This window comes from Pelophylax lessonae (assembly GCF_965119305.1).
Source record: "Pelophylax lessonae genome assembly, chromosome: 5".
NCBI classification, from domain to species: domain Eukaryota; kingdom Metazoa; phylum Chordata; class Amphibia; order Anura; family Ranidae; genus Pelophylax; species Pelophylax lessonae.
Genome location: NC_138772.1, coordinates 183,786,400 through 183,806,455, shown reverse-complemented (window position 1 = coordinate 183,806,455; position 20,056 = coordinate 183,786,400). Strand labels below are relative to the sequence as shown.

General features: G+C 43.5%; 1 protein-coding gene across 2 annotated transcripts in view; it reads right to left on the bottom strand.

Moving 5' to 3' along the window:
- The window catches only part of LARS2 (leucyl-tRNA synthetase 2, mitochondrial), a 355,149-nt gene that overhangs the window by 314,644 nt on the left and 20,449 nt on the right, over nucleotides 1-20,056 (bottom strand). For both annotated transcript variants that reach the window (XM_082258151.1, XM_082258152.1), the window contains exon 2: nucleotides 443-695. In XM_082258151.1, the coding sequence (XP_082114277.1) occupies nucleotides 443-676 (234 nt within the window). In that variant the 5' untranslated portion in view covers nucleotides 677-695. The remainder of the gene's footprint in view (nucleotides 1-442; nucleotides 696-20,056) is intronic.

Below are 20,056 nucleotides of genomic sequence, written 5' to 3'. Positions count from 1 at the left end.
ACTACTTGTCCATTGGATTGGTATAGCTGTGGGTAATTGCAGTAGAGCCCTTTTGTTAATAGAAATCTCAAGCACCCCCCAACCGGCACAAACTGCAATGGCAGGCATAGATGGGAACTTTACGCAACTAGAATTGTGAAAAGATAAAACATAAAACAGGATAAGACTGTGTGTTATTAGAAATGGTCTCTGGCCTGTTGGGGTTCGTAGTCCCAACCCACCTGCCCAATACCGCCAGGAAGCTGACACTGCACACCGCCAATCACAGGCAATGAGACACTTCCCAGTGTGCAGTGTCGGCTTCCTGGCGGGATCATGCAAGGTGGTTTTGGACTATGAACCCAAACACGCCAGAGCCCATCTCTATGTGTTATTTACCTCATTGGACTCTAGTCATGAAATGACCCTCAATAAACATATATGATTCAGTGTACATACTTACATCTACTTCACTGATTTGAGTAAACTGGTCCTTTATCCTGTGATGCCAAAATCTTTCTATCCTTTTTCGGGTTTCCACTCCGAAACCTTTTTCCCATTCTCCTGGCTCAGAACAAATGGTCCGAGTTATTCCATGGCACATAACCCGCTGCCAGTTTTTGGGCCACGTCAGTCCATTTAGTCTCCCTCGAAGGCAGGAGCTGCAGAATCCAAGGCCCATTATCCCTGGACCCATTATTTACAACGTGAAGCCACTATGTAATTGAAAAGAAAGTAAATGTCAGTGAGTGATGTATACACCATAAAGAGTTTTACACTGATTACTAATAATTATGTTGAACTAGGAGAGTAATAGTCATCATTATAAGCCTTTGATCTGCACAAATCAGACAATTTGCAGTCCATGACAAGCCAGATTTTTTTGTCAAAAATCACAAAAGAACTTATATTCGTCTGTTCTTCAAATAATACTGAATATCCTTTGGCAGTCACAAAGGAATCCTTCTGACCCAAGCAATTTTTCATGATATGATTATCTGACAAGTCACATTTCAGGTCTAAGAGTTTATTTTTATCTTTTTTTTTTTTTTTTAACAGTTCTAAGCAGTATGAGAATCATTTCTCCAACTTCCCCATCACTGCTATCAGTTAATGCTTAAACAATAGGAATTTCATGTATATGTAGATTTAAACACCAAAATCCCACATATACTTTTACATTCTGCTGTTGATTTTAAAAACTCATCTTCAATAGTTTTAATTCTGCAGTTTACATGAAAATAATATCTGGTCCTTGTTCAGGCACTTTCTGGTATAGGGTGACAACTCCCTGTTCTAGTCTTTCAATTGTGTTCCTGCAATGTCACCCTGTTACGGGGGGGGGGGGGGGAATTTACTAAACTTGGTGCATTCAGAATCTGGTGAGGCTGTGCATGGTAGCCAATCAGCTTGTTTAATTAACCCCTTTGTGCCGGAACATCGCGGGCCTTTAAGAGGTTTCAGATGCTGGGAAGGGGTTTATGACCATGTGACCACAGTGATTGGCTGGCACAGCAATCACATGATCGGAAAGCGATTGGGAGCTTTCCATAAGCCAACGGTAACTGTGCCTCTTGGCACAGCTGTGTCTGCTAATTGGTACGCAAATATGCGGCAGCTCGGTGCCAAGGCCAACCTGCCAAGAGGGAACATATTCACATACTGTCGACTCCTAAGGGTTAAGCTTTGACAATAAAACCTGGAAGCTGATTCTTTTCTATGTTAAGCTGCACCAGATTTTGCACTCTTCAGTTTTAGTCAATAACCCCCCAAAAGTGGCCATTTTAAAATACATTATGCAAGCTTTGTCCACTGTAATCATGAACCCCCTAAGAAATCAAATGCAGCCTTCGCTGGAGGAGTGGCTGCACAGAGGATGCAAGAGATCAGAAGCAATAAGATGCAAAAAAGGATCTATAACCATGTTTTAGCAAGATAAATTTCATTCAGTTAGGTTTTACAACTACAGTACTTTAACAGTTCTGCACCAGAAAAAATAACCTGTGTACAGGCAGCAGCAGGGAACACACAAGTGCCAAACGGTGATCGTCGCACTCCAGGGCACCGAGCCACTACATGAATTATAACCCCAATTTATCTCTATGAAAAACAAATCTAGTACACATTACTTTAATTCAACAGACCGATAAGTGAATATTGCCAAAGTAATCTTTTAAATTAAATTACATCAATCATAAACCAATAGTCGCTCTGTTTATTTCAGCAGTTAGGCAGAGTTGCTGAATTCATTGCCTAGTATACACAAAGCCACCAATCTGTATTGTGGCTGTTTCAGGTTATTGGGTGTCTGTCAGAAGAATCATTACTAGCAGACTTGTACTGAAGAGGATCAGGAAGGCACAACCAAAAGAACCACCTACATATGTAATGCGCAATAATGGCCTATAGTACGTACATACTGTAAGCATGTGCAAGCTACACAAAGAGGCAAAGCTAAAATACATTAATACACATCTTTACAATAAACACATTTCCTACACATATACAGTTAGAAATATTACAGTTTCCCTTTAAAAGAGATGTATGTTTTTTTTTTTTTTTAAAGAATAAAACTTACCTAGGTGGATGCAGCATCATTCCGATGCTGCATCTGTCCCCCCCCCCCGATGCCTCTAACACTGAGAACCGAGCAATCTAGCACCCCCAAACTCTCGGTTCTTACAGCTCCCTGAGCAAAGAGCCGTTGACTGCCAGGCACCGGCTCTCTGCTCTGCCCCCCGAGTGCTCACTGGAGCGCTGGGCTGTGGAGGGGATGGGAGCAGCAGAATCAACAGGTTAGGAGCGGCCGTGTCACACAGAGAGTGTGTTATGTGACATGGCCGCTCCTAACCTGTTGATAGTGCGCATGTCGCTGTACATAGATGAGGAGCGGGAACGTCATTACGTCCTGATGAAGCGTACGTGACGTATGCGAAACGCGATGACTTCAGCAGCGCACAGAGCCCTGCATTCCAGCGTGCGTTCCACCGGTTATCGGAGCCACTTCCGGCTAGTGCGCAGTCTCGCACGCCGGACTCTAAGGACTGTCAAAATTGCGCTTAGGTGTTTAATATTTGTTTTACCCTTAGGTGTGAAGGGATCAATGGTGGCTTCACCTCCCTCTTACTCTAAGACATAGGCTGGAGGGCGTGACAGGGCCTGTGACTGGCAGAAATCTGCCCACACCATGTGATTTCCACCAAATAAGTATTGATTTCAAATATATTGTATGACAATTGAAAAAACAGTTTATTGATATTATTTATTTTTACTTTTTTGTTTTGTTTTTTAACATGTGACCAGCAGCAGAAGACTAGAAGCTCCTCCTGCTTATGTTTCTCTGCAGACAGGCTGGGAAAGATCTGGGTCATGTGGCAGCTGTATGTCAATTGGTAAAAGGGTACTTAGACATTCTTTTTTTATAAAAATAAATACAGTGCCATCATCCACATACAAAATAGAAAGGACAATGTAAATTAAACAGTGTGTGTTTAGTATCACTTTAATAACAGTGCAAAAAGTAATTTTAGCATCAATTCATAGTTTTGAAATTCATCAGTTCAGAGCAGTAAACATAATAATTGATGAATTATGATCATTGTTATTAGGCACTGCCTGGTTAAGTACATATCCCTTGACCATATGTAAAAATGTTGTAGACCGATTTGGCTTGTGTTCAAAAAAAGAAACCCAATTAATCATAAAGTGACTGTTTCCACACCACATGAATAGCTTTAAAAAAATTAACCTTATGCGTGTTAGAAGATACCTAAGCGCAGTGTGATTGACCAACACTGACAAACTCTAATATCCATAGCAGCTGTCATCTGTGCCCAGTCTTGAAAAGCCGCTTCAACTGAACTTTGCTCTTCTGCAATACTGGCTGTCAACAAAGCAAACAGCTTCAAAGTTAGCGGATGGGTCAGAACTACTTGACCTAATTCCAACTCAGTCGATTCAATCCTTTCCTCTGAGCGTCAGAGGGTAAATTCTGTCTTAATAATATCTTTGTTGACATTGACTTTCTGGGAAATTTTATTTCAATCATGTTTGCAACAAGTCAGAACAAACATTGTAGTAACTTTACTGCTTCTGTAGTGAACTAAAAATGGTTGGGTCGCTGCTGCATGGACCAAAAAACAGGTAAAAAATAATGTTAATATGCAATTAGTCCATATGACCAACCAACAACCTCTGATGGCTTGGTGGATGGTCTGCCACCAGAGTCCTGGTGGTTATTTTAGGCTTAAAAGGTTGTACGTGTTTACTAAAACAGCCTTTCTTAACCTTTACAAAACAGAGTTAGACCCGGTTCACACTAGCGCGACTTGTCAGCCTGACAAGTCGCGCTCCCTCGCAGTCCATTGACTGCTACAGGACCCGTTCTAATAGGAGCGACACAAGTCGCTCCGACTTAGAAAAAAGGGTCATGTACTACTTCGGGGCGACCTCGGAGCGACTTCCATAGACTTCCATTATATGAAGTCCGTGCAAGTCGCGCCGAAGTCGCGGTGCACGGGACTGACAAGTCGTCTCCAGAAGTAGTACAGAGTCGTGTCGCCTCAGTGTGAACCGACTCTAACACTTAAAACAATTTTGCGCTCTCAGGGAACCCCTGCTAAAAATTTTCTATATCTACAACTCACGATATATTAATGTGATGGTGAGTTGGAAGAATGTTACCTACACTCATGGTTTTTGAGAAGAATATCTCCTTACAGATAACTAAAAAGATCAATGGTGTCTGGGAACTACTCTGAGAAGCAGAAATTGCTCATTGCTCAAGGAACCCCTAGCAACCTCTGAAAGAACCCTAGGGTTCCATTGAAACTTTGTTGAGAAACCCTGGACTAGAATCTAGTGTCCTGTGTTTTGGTTTCTGGCCAGAAGTGAGGGTGGGTTTCATGGCCACTACACCAGGCTGGGATTTGTCTTAATCTGGATGTCAAGTGGTTTTAAGAACAGGCTTGTACGTATGCAGGGGAACTTGGGCAAAAAGCAATGTCTGGGAGGTGAATTGACCGAGATACAGTGGATATAAAAAAAAGTCTACACACCCCTGTTAAAATGTCAGACAACGATAAATCATTTCAGAACATTTTCCACCTTTAATGTAACCTATAAACTCTACAACTCAACTAAGTGGGGGAAGAAAAAAAAAACAAAAACAAAATAATATGGTTGCATAAGTGTGCACACGCTTAAACTAATACTTTTGTTGAAGCACCTTTTGATTTTATTAGAGCACTCAGTCTTTGTGGGTATTAGTCTATCAGCATGGAACATCTTGGCCCACTCTTTTTTGCAAAAACACTCCAAATCTGTCCATTTGCGAGGGCATCTCCTGTGCACAGCCCTCTTCAGTTCACCCCACAGATTTTCATTTGGATTTAGGTCTGGGCTAATTTTATTCTTCTTCTTGTGAAGCCATTCCTTTGTCGATTTGGATGTATGCTTTGGGTCGATGTCATGCTGAAAGATGGAGTTCCTCTTCATGTTCAGCTTTCTAGCAGAGCCTGAAGGTTTTGTGCCAATATTGTCTGTTTTTTTGAACTGTTCATAATTCCCTTTACCTTGACTTAGGTCCCTGTTCCAGCTGAAGAAAAGCAGCCCCAGAGCATGATGCTGCCATCACAATGCTTCACTGTGGGTATGGTTTTCTTTTGGTGATAGGCAGAGTTGTTTTTTCACCAAACATATCTTTTGAAATTATGGCCAAAAAGTTCAACCCTTGGTTTCATCAGACCATAACACATTTCCTACATGCTTTTAGAAGACTTCCGATGTGTATTTGCAAAATTTCGCCAGGCTTGGATATTTTTTTTTCTTAAGAAAAGGCTTCCGTCTTGCCACTCTACCCCATAGCCCAGACATATGAAGAATACGGGAGACTGTTGTCACATGTACCACACAGCCAGTACTTGCCAGATATTCCTACAGCTCCTTTAATGTTGCTCTAGGCCTGTTGGCCTACAAGACCAGTTTTCTTCTCGCCTTTTCATCAATTTTAGAGCAACGTCTAATTTTTCGTAATGTCACTGTTTTGCCATATTTTCTCCACTTGACGATGACTGCCTTCACTGTGTTCCATGGTATACCTAATGCCTTGGAAATTCTTTTGTACCCTTCTCCTGACTGATACCCTTGTACCCTTCTCCTGACTGATACCCTTTAACAATGGGATCCCTCTGATGCTTTGGAAGCTCTCTATGGATCATGGCTTCTGCTGTAGGATGCGACTAAAAAAATTACAGGCAAGACCTAAAACAACTGCTCAACTTTATTTGAGGTTAATCAGAGGCACTTTAAATGATGGCAGGTGTGTACTGACTCCTAGTTAACATGAGTTTGAATGTGATTGCGTAATTCTGAACACAGCTACATCCCCAGTTATAAGAGGGTGTGAACACTTATGCAGCCACATTATTTTCGTTTTTTTTATTTTTACCCCTCCCCCCAAAAAAAAATATTTGTTTGTTTTTCAATTGAGTTGAAGTGAATTGAGTCTGAAGAGGGCTGCGCACAGGAGAAGCCCTCACAATATGACAGATTTGCAGTGTTTTTCCAAAGAATGGGCAAATATCTTAAACAAGTCAAGATGTGCCATGCTAATAGACTAATACCCAAAAAGACTGAGCGCTGTAATAAAATCAAAAGGTACTTCAACAAAGTATTAGTTTAAGCGTGTGCACACTTATGCAACCATATTATTTTAGTTTTTTAGTTTTATTTCCCTCCACCTAAAAGATTTCAGTTTCAGAAACCTGACATTTTAAACAGGGGTGTGTAGACTTTTTATATCAACTGTAGCTCTCTGGCCAGGCTGCCACTGCCTGTTCGCTCATTCCCTTCACTTTTGCTGGAATCATCTCTGCATTCCCTTCACTTTTGCTGGAATAATCTCTGCATTGGAACATATCTGTTCTGATTTTCTGGAAAATAGTGTGTGTGACATCAATGTATGGTGTATGAGTGAATTGATGTTTTTTTATGATCACCGTTTAAAGCTGAACTCTCATATTAACTGTAAAGTTTGGGGGTATAAGCAACTGTGTTTATTATCATTAAAAAATGTTAGTGTCGCCTATTGAGATTTCTATTGACCGTAGTTTGTCGCCATTCCACGGGTGTGCGCAATTTTATACCGTAACATGTTGGGTATCTATTTACTCGGCGTGACATCATCTTTCACAATATACAAAAAGTGGGCTAACTTTACTGCTTAGTTTTTTTAAATGCAGTGAAACGTGATTTTTTGCAATTTTTCCAAAAAAATGGCGTTTTAAAGACCGCTGCGCAAATACCGCGTGACAAAAAATATTGCAATGACCGCCATTTTATTCTCCAGAGTCTTTGCTAAAAATATATATTATATATAATGTTTGGGGGGTTCTAAGTAGTTTTCTAGGAAAAAATACTGATTTTAACTTGTAAACAAAAAGTGTCAGAAATAGGCCTGGGGCTTAAGTGGTTAAAGCAGTGCAACCTCACTCAATTTTGATGAGAAGACCCTCCCAGCGGGGGGCGGCCTTCTCATCCAGCATCCCTAACTAGATGAATCAGTTCCACACGTAGCCTTGACTCACTCAGCTCGCTCCTTCAAGGCGATCCTGAACCCTGCCACTGACTACCTACAACAGTCCTTCTTCTAGGCACACCCAGCATCAATTTTCTTCATCTCACAGGAACTGGGTTGCTGGAGCCTGGGTAACCCAACAGTCCCATATAACAAGATTTCTTTAGGGGCCCCTGGCACCAGGGCACCCCTCACCAAAAGAATCTTGGAGCTTTGCCCACTTCTTTCAGGCAGTCACTCCCATAGTTCCAGTTCTGGCCCATTGGCCTAAGTAGTTCACCTGAAACATAATGCTATTTTCTTTTTTTGTAATCCGTGACCCTGGCCCAATGGCCCAAAGGGTTTCTGGAACAGCAAAGTGAGGTTTTCAAAGTTCTCCTGAGAGGGTCGGCCCTCTGATATAAGTCCACTCACTGTGGGTGTCTCTTAGTCTCCCAACCCCTTCTGAAAGGATAGAAGGGGGAGGGGTAATGGAAAGAGGGCATGAGCCCCAACAATAACTGAGCTTGAAAATATTTTTTTTTCTTCTTGTTCAGTTCCCAGCCTTACTTGGATTTGAATATTCTCCTCAACAGTAGAAATCCAGATTGGGGATACAAACCAGCTTCCCATCCTGATCCCGTATGCGGATCGACCAAGCCTGGCCAGATCCATCTGGGCGGCGGACCTCCACTCGGGGCCAGGTAGATGGACCGCCCGTGATTCCACTGAGTCTTAACTGACAGAAAAGTCTTCCACAAATCCGTCCTGGATTGGCATTTATGCGGTTTGGGGACAAAAGGGAAGTCCCACATGGCCTCATCACACCAGGACACTCTCCTGGCCTCAATCTCACGCATGACCTCCCGTAGAGCATAGGGATAGTCATACCCATACTCCAAGGCCAACTTCCTCTGCATCCACCGTTGCGTCCTGGAAAATCAGGGGAAGGTCTTCCGGTTTCCTCTCCCAGCTGGAGAATATGGGGCCTTTTCTCTTTTGATGAGGGAGTCATAGGCCTCATTTTGATCCCAAGCCCGGGCATATCTCTAGGGTGGGGTTAGGTCTGTGACCCGATTGACATAGGTCTCACAGAATCTTAGATTCCTGGTGCTCTCCTCACACCACAGAATCCCTAGCCTCCTCATCTAGCACATCAAGACTGGCTGGACTTCTCCATTCTTCTGACCCCCAGTCCCATTTGTTCTCCTTCTCAGATTTCCAAACATCTAGTCCTTCCTCCAAGGACCCGAATTGATTCTGAAAACTAGGAGACCCCACTTCGATGCCCCCTGGCCTCTTCCTTGCTGCTCACACTAGCAGCCCCGGTCACGGCTGGCCATCTTTTCTCCTCTGCCTGTGTAAGAGCAGACTTTGTCTCTGCTGCTGCAGTCTTCAATGCACCAGGTGGCCACTCCCCTGCCCGCACTACCTGTATGCACCCTGGCTTGGACATTCGGGCCTCCTTCCATTTGCATGCTGGACCACTGTCAGTCTGCATGGTCTCCAGCTGCATCATGAACTGCAGCATTCCTCTTTCATGGCCCAGGAGAGACCCCGACTCCGCAGCTGACAAGACACGAGTGACCCTGGTCTCCCTTGTCACATTTTACTTCTTGGGCCGCTTTACTCCTCTCTGCCCACAGCAGCAGATTGTCGCAGTGCCCGCACTGGCCCAAGCTTGTACACGCATGGTCACATTCAGACACTGAGGACAAACTGGGCCCAAATGCTCCACGCCTCCGTCGGTGCACAATGCCAGTCTTCCGTCGGGCACCATCCGCACCCCTGTATCTCACAGGGTGGATGCCTTCGGCTCTCTAGTCTGCTCCGCAGGTTCTCCTCCAACATGTGGGTTATCCTTTGCGCTCCGGCTCACTTCGGTACTCGCCATCTTGCTCCTCCGCACACGTGTCTCCCTCTCAGTCACACCCGGAGGCAGAAGTAACTTATAGACTTTCCTTCCCGCTCTCGATTGGCTGTGCGTATACGGCATCTCCGCCCACATCTCCAGATTAGCGGTGGCTCCTCCTGCTAGTCAGAACTTTCCCGCGCGGTACAGTATCCCCTCCTATGCCGCTCTCCCTCAGCTCAGCCTGCATGGAAGTTACTGTAAAGTGGACCATGCCTCTCAGCTTGCACGCATCCACTCCCCTTACTTGTACCAGGGCTCCAACTGCGCCTCTATCACTCTGAGCCAGCTGACCCTCTTTGCTAGTCCGTAGAATTGTCCCGCTGTCATATGCACGACAAACATTTCTCTTCTTAGCACTTGTACAAGCAAGATTTACCATACTGTACTTAAAAAATGTCCCACTGTCATTAATTGCATGGCAGACAGATTTCTTTACAGCATCCACATTGCCACTATATTGAAAGAATGTCCCGCTGTCAGACGCACGGCCGACACTTTTCTGTATAGCTCTGGCACACGCGGTTCCTGGCACACCGATCCACGTGCCCTGGGCCGCCATTTTCTCCGTCCACACTTGCATCATTTACTGTTAAGCAGACACAGTCCATGTTCACAGAAAGATGCATTTCTCCCGCTCTCCAGCACATCACTTGAGCAAACAATTTGCCATTCTGACAGGAAATTTTCTGTTGCCACAAGCAACCATTATTGTGCAATTTTCTTTTCATCCCTATCTCCTGTAGAGCAGGCCTCACAGCTGTCTTGCGCATTAGAACACAGTTCTTGAAAAAAATGACATTTTCACAGATTTTCTTCGTCCGTTGCCATTAGCAACCGTTCCGGTAACCCAGGGCGACATCCCGGACGAGCCCCCAGATGTAGCACTACTCCCATGGGAGCTGCTTGAAGCGGATTCCCCTGGGTTACCTATAGCAACAACTTGCAAATTCCTAGTATTTTAGTTTCTTTGCTCAGTCAGTAAACAGTCCAGGGGATTTGGTTTTTGTTGTTTTTATTTTATGATGGGATGGGAGAAGGGATGAGTGGGATACTCCAACTTAGCAAACTATGCACAATCTTGAGGACTTTATGTTGAATGCGGCAAGGCTGCTGCTTCACCCTACAACTGAAGTGAAGTATATGAAAGGCGAACTACTTGGTATATTACTCTTCAGGGTTCTACTTGGCACCCCCTTTCTCTCTGACTGTGTGCGCTGACCTTCTGTCCACTGACCTCAATGGAGTGGTCCCCTTCCTGGGCAGACCACCAGCAAGCTCCCTGGTACTCACGGGCACTGTTTTTTCCAGGTAGCTCTGCCTTCAGCCCCACTGTCAGTTTCCCCAGGACCCTTAAGGCTCAGCTCCACACCTGGCTCACTAGGCCAACTGCTTGTGACCACTTTCCTCAGCATACAGAAGGAGAGACAGCCGTCACCCTCCTCCTGGGACTCTGCTTCCTGCCAAAGACACCCTGCCTCATGTGCTCCTGGCTTTTAAGGTCAATCCTAGGATGCACTGCGGTGGTGCCCTCCCACTGGAACTCCAACAAAAGCCTGTGCATCATTGGGCAGGTTTCCTCCACTGTCCAACAGGCCTCCCTATTGGATGCAGAGGGGACACTCCCTCAGACCAAATGAATGCACAGTGAGCACAGAGAGCAGGGCCTAACTAAAAGATCATGCTCCCCTGATAAGTAGACGGAGAAAAACAAATGGTTTACCTAGCACCTGTCTAGGAGGGTGCTACACACACACACACACACACATATATATATATATATATATATTTTTTATTTTTTTTATTTTTTTATTTTATATATAAGCAAAGATTTAAGCAGAGAATAAAAAAGATAAGCAAAGATTTAAGCAGAGACCCTAGAGAATAAAATGTAAAATGGCGATTGTTGCAATCTTTTATGTCACACTGTATTTTTGCAGCGGCCTTTCAAACTTGTATAATGTAAAAGGTGATGTTACCCTAAGAATCGTGAGAAAACCGTGATCTTTATTCCAAGCAAAAGAATTGTGATTCTCATTTTATCCAGAATCGTGCTGCTCTAGAATGCAGTGCAATCTAGCACATTATGCCTTTACCTTGCAGAGAGAGTTTTTTCCCCCCCTTTAAGTTTACTACCGCTTTAAGACACCTTAGACTGCATGCAAAATGAAATCACTCCCATTTACTCTGAAGCATTGTGAAAAATCAACCACAATTACAGTTACATGGTTTGGTTGAAAAAAAAAAAAATATATATATATCATGGACATTAAGTTCAAGACTTCACAATTCTCAAAATGTTTAATACTAATACACAGAATGCCAAACCCAAAGCCTGAGAGCAACTGTTACTAATTTTGCCAGGCATCAAGATAAAAAAAAAATTCCTTTTTGACCCTACATGACACGCAAAGCAATGAGCTTGATAAAAAAGAATCTGGTATTTTGTATTAATAATTATACCTGTGGCCCCCTTTAAGTTTAAAAATTGTTTCTTAAGTTACATTATTGATTCAGCCATTGTGAATAGTTAGAACGTTTACTCAATTACAGAACTCGAAGTTCTTTATACTGCTCTATACAAAACTTTTGTAAAGCTCACTGCTGTGGCTGTGAGAAACATCTTATCCCTGGTATTTGTTCCGCTTTGTGTATATGAAAGGACCACAAGCAGCCCGGTGTGAGTACTTTGGGAATTCCTCTACTGTATTACAGGTTTGAAAAGGAATTCTCGGATCACCATATTGCCATCAAAAAGACTACAGCTGTGCCTGAATGAAAAACATAAATAATGAGTGGGTAGGTTTTGCCTCTTGGATGGACTTAAATTTTCAAATCCAAGTGTACCCTTTACCCAGTCTTAATTTAAAGAAGCCCTTCTTAAACAGATGGCAAATCTTTTATTGAGGTTTTCTTGTACATTTGTGCTCAAAAGGTTGCATGCCCTTGGAGAATTGTTAATACACAGTATGTATCATATTTAAAGAAAACATGAGTGAGCAGGCAAAACACATTTCTTTTATTTCTTATGGGATTCATATTCAACTGCAGGTCATAACAGAATAGCAGAATCATAAAAAAAAAACATGGCAACAAGCAAATAAAATGAGCCCTGTTCAAAACTCTGTATACAATGAGTTCTTAAAAATGTGTATTGCCCCCTTTAGCATCAATGACAGTGTGCAGTCTTTTGTAATAATTGTCTATGAGGCCCTGAATTCTTGCAGGTGGCATAGTTGCCCATTCGTCTTGGCAAAATGCCTCCAGGTCACACAAAGTCTTTGGTCATCTTGCATGAACTGCACGTTTGAGATCTTTCCAGAGTGCCTCGATGATGATAAAGTAAGGAGACTTTGACGGCCACTCCAGAAATTTCACTGTTTTCTGCTGTAACCATTGAAGGGTCAACTTAGCCTTCTGCTTACGGTCACTGTCACACTGGAATGTCCAAGAGCATCCCATGCACAGCTTTTGTGCAGATTGTCTGCCAGTATTTTCTGATAACATGCTGCATTCATCTTACCATCTATTTTCACAAGATTACCTGTGCCTTTAGAGCTCACACACCCCCAAAACATCAGTGAGCCACCACCATGCTTTACAGTGGGGATGGTATTCTTGATGCTATAGGCCTTGTTGACCCCTCTTCTAACATAGTGCTTATGGTTGTGACCATAAAGCTCTATTTAGGTTTTGTAACTCCAGATTACAGTGTTCCAGAAGCTAGGAGGTATGTCAAGGCATTGTCGGGCATATAGTAACCGGGCTTTTTTATGGCAAAGGCTTCTTTCTGGCAACTCGACCATGCAGCTCATTTTTGTTCAAGTATTTTTGTATTGTGCTCCTTTAAACAACCACATTCTTTTTCCAGAGCAGTCTGTTTTTCTCCTGAGGTTACCTGTGGTATTTTTCTTTGTATCTAGAATAGGGATGCACCGAAATTTCGGCCACCGAAATTATTGGCCGAAATCTCATTTCGGCCGATAATGGGTTAACATTGCCGAAAATAAAAATGGCCGCCGTGGGGAAGGAGGAGGGCGCAGCGCAGGCTTTAAATGTCCCGCCTCTGGCCGGCCGTCCGCCTCTCAATGACGTCCCTACTACGATCTGTGCATTATGAATGGACATACCAGGCGAGGGGGCGGGGCGAGCGGCCGCTATAGCGAGAACTAATGTGATCCTTCCTGTCAGCTCAGCACGACTATGTGTGAATGAGAACAGAACTGACCTGACACCGGGCGGGGGGGCGGGCGGAGCGGCGGCTATTAGCTGTAACTATGTGAGAGCTTCACTTCCCTGACAGCGGAGATGCATGCCTGTCAGGGAAGTGAAGCTCTCACATAGTTACAGCTAATAGCGGCCGCTCCGCCCGCCCCCCCCCCCCCCCCGCCCGGTGTCAGGTCAGTTCTGTTCTCATTCACACATAGTCGTGCTGAGCTGACAGGGATAATTCACATAGTTCTCTCTATAGCGGCCGCTCGCCCCGCCCCCCGCCTGGTATGTCCATTCATAATGCACAGATCGTAGTAGGAACATCATTGAGAGGCGGTGCCGCCGGCCAGAGGCGGGACTTTTGAATGAAGGAAACCCATGGAGGGACGCTGAGGCAGTGGGGGGGGGGGGGCAGCTGAGGCAGCTTACCAATGGTTTTTGTATTATGAAGCATGAGGGGGTTAATGTATTGTCACTGCTGGTCACTCATCTATTAGTGACCAACCAGTGGCAGGTAATTAACCCTTTTGTGTTGCATTAGTGCAACCAGTATCAGTGTTAATTAACACTGGTTGCACTGATACTGGTTGCACTAATGCAGCACAAAGGGCTTAATTACCTGCCACTGGTCGGTCACTAATAGATGAGTGACCAGCAGTGACAATACATTAACCCCTCATGCTTCATAATACAAATACCATTGGTAATTAAATTAACCTCTTGCCAACCCATCACAGTACATATACTGTGACAGGGTGGCAGCGACAGGTGTATGTCACTACCTGTTTTTGGTGTATGCCCCTGTTCTATCCATTTTAAAAAATTTTGGGGGAAAAAGTCATTTTCGGTTTTCGGCCAAGGGCATCCTGCATTTTCGGTTTCGGCCCAAAATTTTCATTTCGGTGCATCCCTAATCTAGAAAGATTCTTCTGGCAAATGCTGCAATCTTTCGTGGTCTACCTGACCTTGGCTTGGTTTCAAGAGATCACCAAATTTTCCACTTCTTAATAGGCAATTGAACAGTACTGCCTAGAAAATTCAAGGCTTTGGATATCTTTTTATATCCTTCTCCATCTTTATAAAGTTCAATTACCTTGTTACACAGGTCTTTTGACAGTTCTTTTCTGCCCCCCCATGGCTCAGTATCTAGCCTGCTCAGTGCATCCACGTAAGAGCTAACAAACAAACTCAGACTATTTATACACAGACACTAACTGCAATTTAAAAAGCCACATATGACGGCAATAACCTTTAATTGCCATTTTAACCTGTGTGTGCCACCTTGTGTGTCTGTACCAAGGCCAAACATTCCAGGGTATGAAAACTTTTGATCAGGGTCATTTGGGTGATTTCTGTTATGATTTGAAAAGGTGCAAAACGATCTAATAATAAATGGCTTCACATGACCACTATCCTTAAGGCTTCTTTCACACTAACTGACTCCAAAGTTGCACGATTTTCAGTGCAGCTTTAAAATTAGACTTTGAAGTAAGTTTAATAAGACTTTTACACTCTCTGGCATTGAAGTTGTGTTAAAGTTGGATCAAAGTAGTGAAGGAAACTTTTCTGAAGTCGCAGCGACTTCAGTAGTGTCAATTGGAACAGCTCTAATAGAGATACATGACATTTCACATGTCCTGCGACCTGGGGGGTCACAAGTCGGATCCAAAGTTGCACAAGTGTGAAAGGAGCTTAATAAAAGACATATTTTTAGCATGATCAGTTATATTTTCAATATCAATGACAAAATTTAACGATTTCTGCCAGGGTATGCAAACTTTTGAGTACAACTGTAAAATATCATTGTATAGCTGGAAGCAGTTAGATAGACAGACAGGACTTGTTTTGTTATTTTGTAGACATTTCGACAAGCACCCCCCTCAGTTATGTAATCCAAAGAAATTATTTGAGAGCACCCTTGATTCCCTTCATTTAGCAGATTGCACAGGATTTACAAAAGTTAAAACCATAGTTATCAAATGGTTTGCATACTTACACACTTACCCTCTTGGCAGAATTAAAGTGTTCTAAAGCAGCGTTTTTTAACCAGATGCCTTGAGGTTTCTTTAGGGGGGCCTTGGTAAAATGCCTAAAAAACTGCATACAAGGAGGCGGGTGGAGGAAGCCTATCTTTTAGTTACACAAAGCCACAGGCTTTTATTGTGCACCATTATGACCTTCTAGCTGCCAACCTCCTAACGACCAATGACATTGTCAGTTGATAAGAAGGATGTTAGTCGCCTACATAGTAGGGATCGACCGATATCGGTTTTTCATTGCCGATAACAATATTTTGGCCATCGCATATCGGTATCGGCGGATATGGGCCGATATTTTGTACATCCTATGTCAGGGTCCGAGATAAGTCTTCTCCTCCTCCAACCATTAGGTGGTGATGCTCATGTAAGGGTAAAACAATGTCACATAGCATAATTCCGTTTACAAATGTTATTGAATATGCCACTCACATATGTACAAATTAAACATATAAGCAATTCCGCATTATCGTCATCGTATGCTGGACGGAGCGGTATCACCCGGGTGTCACTTACGGCAAGTGGGTGAGAGACAGATCAGTATCGGGTGGGAGATTGAGCGGGTGAGAGACAGGGCAGTATTGAGCGGTATCACCTGGGTATCACTTAATGCAAGTGGGTGAGAGATACCGATCAGCAGATCTGCTAATGTGGAATTGCTTATATCTTTATAAGCAAGCTTGCCCTCACTCGACTCTATTGTCTTGGAGGACCGGAGCGACAGCAAACGTCGTTGCCGAGCAACCGGCTTAAAGGTCCCTTTTTTTTTTTTTTTTCCCTTTCCAACTTTATTAGTGTACTTGTGAGATCTGAGGACTTTTTGACCCCAGATCTCACAAAAAAGAGGTCCTGTGGTGCCTATTTCTAATACAAGGAATGTTTACATTCCTTGTATTAGAAATAAAAATTATCTGTTTTTTTTTTTTAAAAACAGTGTAAAAATAAAAAATAATAAATAAAATAAATAGTAAAAAAAAAATTAAAGCGTCCTGTCCCCGTTAGCTCGCGCGCAGAAGCGAACGCACACGGAAACCCCGCCCACATATGTAAACGGTGTTCAAACAACACATGTGAGGTATCGCCGCGATCGTTAGAGCGAGAGCAATAATTTGAACCCTAGACCTCCTCTGTAACTCTAAGATGGCAACCTGTAGAAATTTTTAAAGTGTCGCCTATGGGGATTATTAAGTACCAAAGTTCGTCGCCGTGAGCGTGCGCAATTTTGAAGCATGACATGTTGGGTATCTATTTACTCGGCGTAACATTATCTTTCACATTATGGAAAAAAATTGGGCTAACTTTACTGGATTCTTATTTTTTAATTCAAAAAAGTGATTTTTTTCCAAAAAAATTGCGTTTGGAAGACCGCTGCGCAAATACGGTGTGATAAAAAATATTACAATAATCTCCATTTTATTCTCTAGGGTCTCTGCTAAAAAAAATATATAATGTTTGGGGGTTCTAAGTAGTTTTCTAGCAAAAACAACTGATTTTAGCTTATAAACACCAAATGTCAAAAATAGGCTTAGTAGGCAAGTGGTTAATATCACTTTAACCACTTAAGGACCACCCGTTGCAGATATACTGCACCAGGCAGCCCCTCCTGCGCGAACAGACGTAGCTGTACGTCGGTCATGTGCCTGCAGCTAGGGCCACATCGGAGTCCACTCGGCAGCAGGGACCCCAACGCACGGGGCCGACAGCTCCGATTGCCGCCAGGCACCCGCTGAGAGAGTAAACACAGCTGACCGTTCTCCTCTCTGGAATGAACACAGAGCACCTGTGATCCTGCTCTATAGGATCACAGGTCTCTGTGATCATTTCAAAAGCCCAACCCCCATACAGTTAAAAACACTCTCCTAGCCTTACATTTAACCCCTTCATCACCCACTGTGTTAACCTCTTCCCTGCCAGTGTCATTATTACAGTAACAGTGCATATTTTTAGCACTGATTACTGTAGTAATGTCACTATTCCCCCCCCCCCCCAAAAGTGTCAAAAATGGCAGTTAGGGGTCCAATCTGTCCGTCGCAATGTCGCAGTCTCGCTAAAAACCGCAGATCGCCGCCATTACTGGTAAAAAAAAAAACCAAACAATAAAAATTACATAAATCTTTCCCGTAGTTAGTAGACGCAATAACTTCTGCGCAAACCAATCAAAATACGCTTATTGCGATTTTTTTTTACCAAAAATATGCATCAGAAAACAAATTGCCCTAAAATGGTAAAAAATTTTGATTTTTAAATTTTTTTTTTGGGAATGTTATATAGCAGAATGTGAAAAATAGTTGTTTTTTTTCAGAATTGTCGCATTTTTTTGTTTATAGCGCAAAAAAAAAAAAATCACAGAGGTAATCAAATACCACCAAAAGAAAGCTCTATTTGTGGGGAAAAAAAGGACATCATCGCATGACCGCGCAATTGTCCGTTAAAGTAACCCAGTGCTGAATCGCAAAAAATGGCCTGGTCATTAAGGGGGCAAATCCTTCTGGTCCAGAAGTGGTTAAACGTGTCAATTGTTAAAGAAAATCATTCCCAATGAGGAGGTAAATAGGCTGGTACCAAACAAAGGATATACCATTGTGAAAGTGGGCAAAGCACACAATCATTTGCTGGCAACAATTTTACCTTCTGTATAAGCTATACAAGCTGCTACATAAAGAAAATTAGATTTTTTTGTCTTACCTTAAAATCCTTTTCTCTGATTTTCATTGATGGACACAGCTCAAGAATCTGCTTGACCATTTGGTTATGCTGCCCCCTACAGGAGTAGGAAACTAGGCAGGAAAAAGCTTTTCCACGCCTATGGGGCAGTCCCAGGGGGTATACTCCCACTTCCTGCTATAGGCATTCAGTTTTGTGGCAAGCAGTATCAGAAGAAAAATAACCCAACTCAATAGAGGGGTGGGTGCTGTGTCCGTCAATGAACATTAGAGAAAAGGATTTTACGGTAAGACAAATAAACAATTTTCTCTTTTGTTCATTGACAGACACAGCTCCAGAATCTTCTTGACCATTGGGACATCCCAAAGCAGTGTCAAAATGAGGGGTGGGAAAAACACAGCAGAAAAAATTCCCAAAGGCTAAAACTAGCCAAACAGAAAACATGGAGCTCAACCAGGAACAACTGGAGCTCACCTGAAAAAAAAACAAGAAAGCCTCAAAGAGGACCAAGTCCTCTCAAACAGCGGCCTGCAAAACCATGCGGCTAAAAGCAGCATCCGCAGATGCCAACACATCTACTATGTAGAATTTTGTAAAAGTGTGCACAGACGACCAGGTGGCCGCCTTGCAAACCTGCATTACTGACGCCTGATGGCGGAAGGCCCAGGAAGCACTAAGCGCTCGTGTAGAATGCGCCTTTAAGTGGAGTTCCGGCCACGGGGGTGAAATTTAGCTAAAAATACCCCGGGGACAGTCAGGGCTAGTACATTCCACAATGGATAGCCTCTGTACTGTCCTGGGTCGCACTTACCGTTAGAAGAAATACTTACCTTGAAAATTTATTTTCCAGCGCTGCCATCTCAGGTGTGGGCAGCTGAAGCCAGCGCATCCTCTTCTGCGTCCTCTTCCGTGTCCTCTTCTCCCAGAATGCGCCTGCACCGGCCCCGCTCTTCACTTCTGGTGTGGGTGCATCATCCCTTCACAGCTTCTGGGCATGCCCAGAAGCTGTTTAACAGGGAATGAGGCGCACCGGAAGTGACGAGCGGGGGCGGTGCAGGCACATTGATTCGTGGGAGCGATGACGCTCAGCTCCCAGGAATCAATGCAAAGAGGAAGTGACGGCGCGTGCCGCGGCTGCAGAGAGAGGAAGTGGAAGAAAGGGGAGTATATTTTTCTTCAATAACAAGGTAAGTAAACAAAAACAAAAAAACGTAACTATCCATTTCTTTTTCAGGTGACCAATAGCAAGCAGATGGCCCAAAATCGATTTTGTGGCTGGAACTCCGCTTTAACAGAGAAAGGGGGAACCTGACCCTTGATCGAATAGGCCTGCACTACCGTCTGGCCAATCCTTATGGAAATGGTCGCAGCAGACGCGGCCAACCCTTTGGGAGGTCCATCCGTAAGGACAAAAGTGAGTCTGCTTTCCTAAATGACTCGGTTGCCGCCAGGTACACCCTGATCTCCCGAACCACATCCAGAGAATGCAAGGCAAGCCCTGTAGAATTCTTAGGCTTGGCAACAAAATGTCTTCATTCAGATGGAAACCAAGACAATCTTAGGAAGGAACGACTAACAAGGGCGAAGCACCACTTTCTCTCTGTGAACCACCAGATAAGGTCAACAACAAGACAAGGCTGCCAGCTTGGACATCCTGCATGCAGAAGTAATTGCCACTAAGAAGGCTACCTTCTGGGA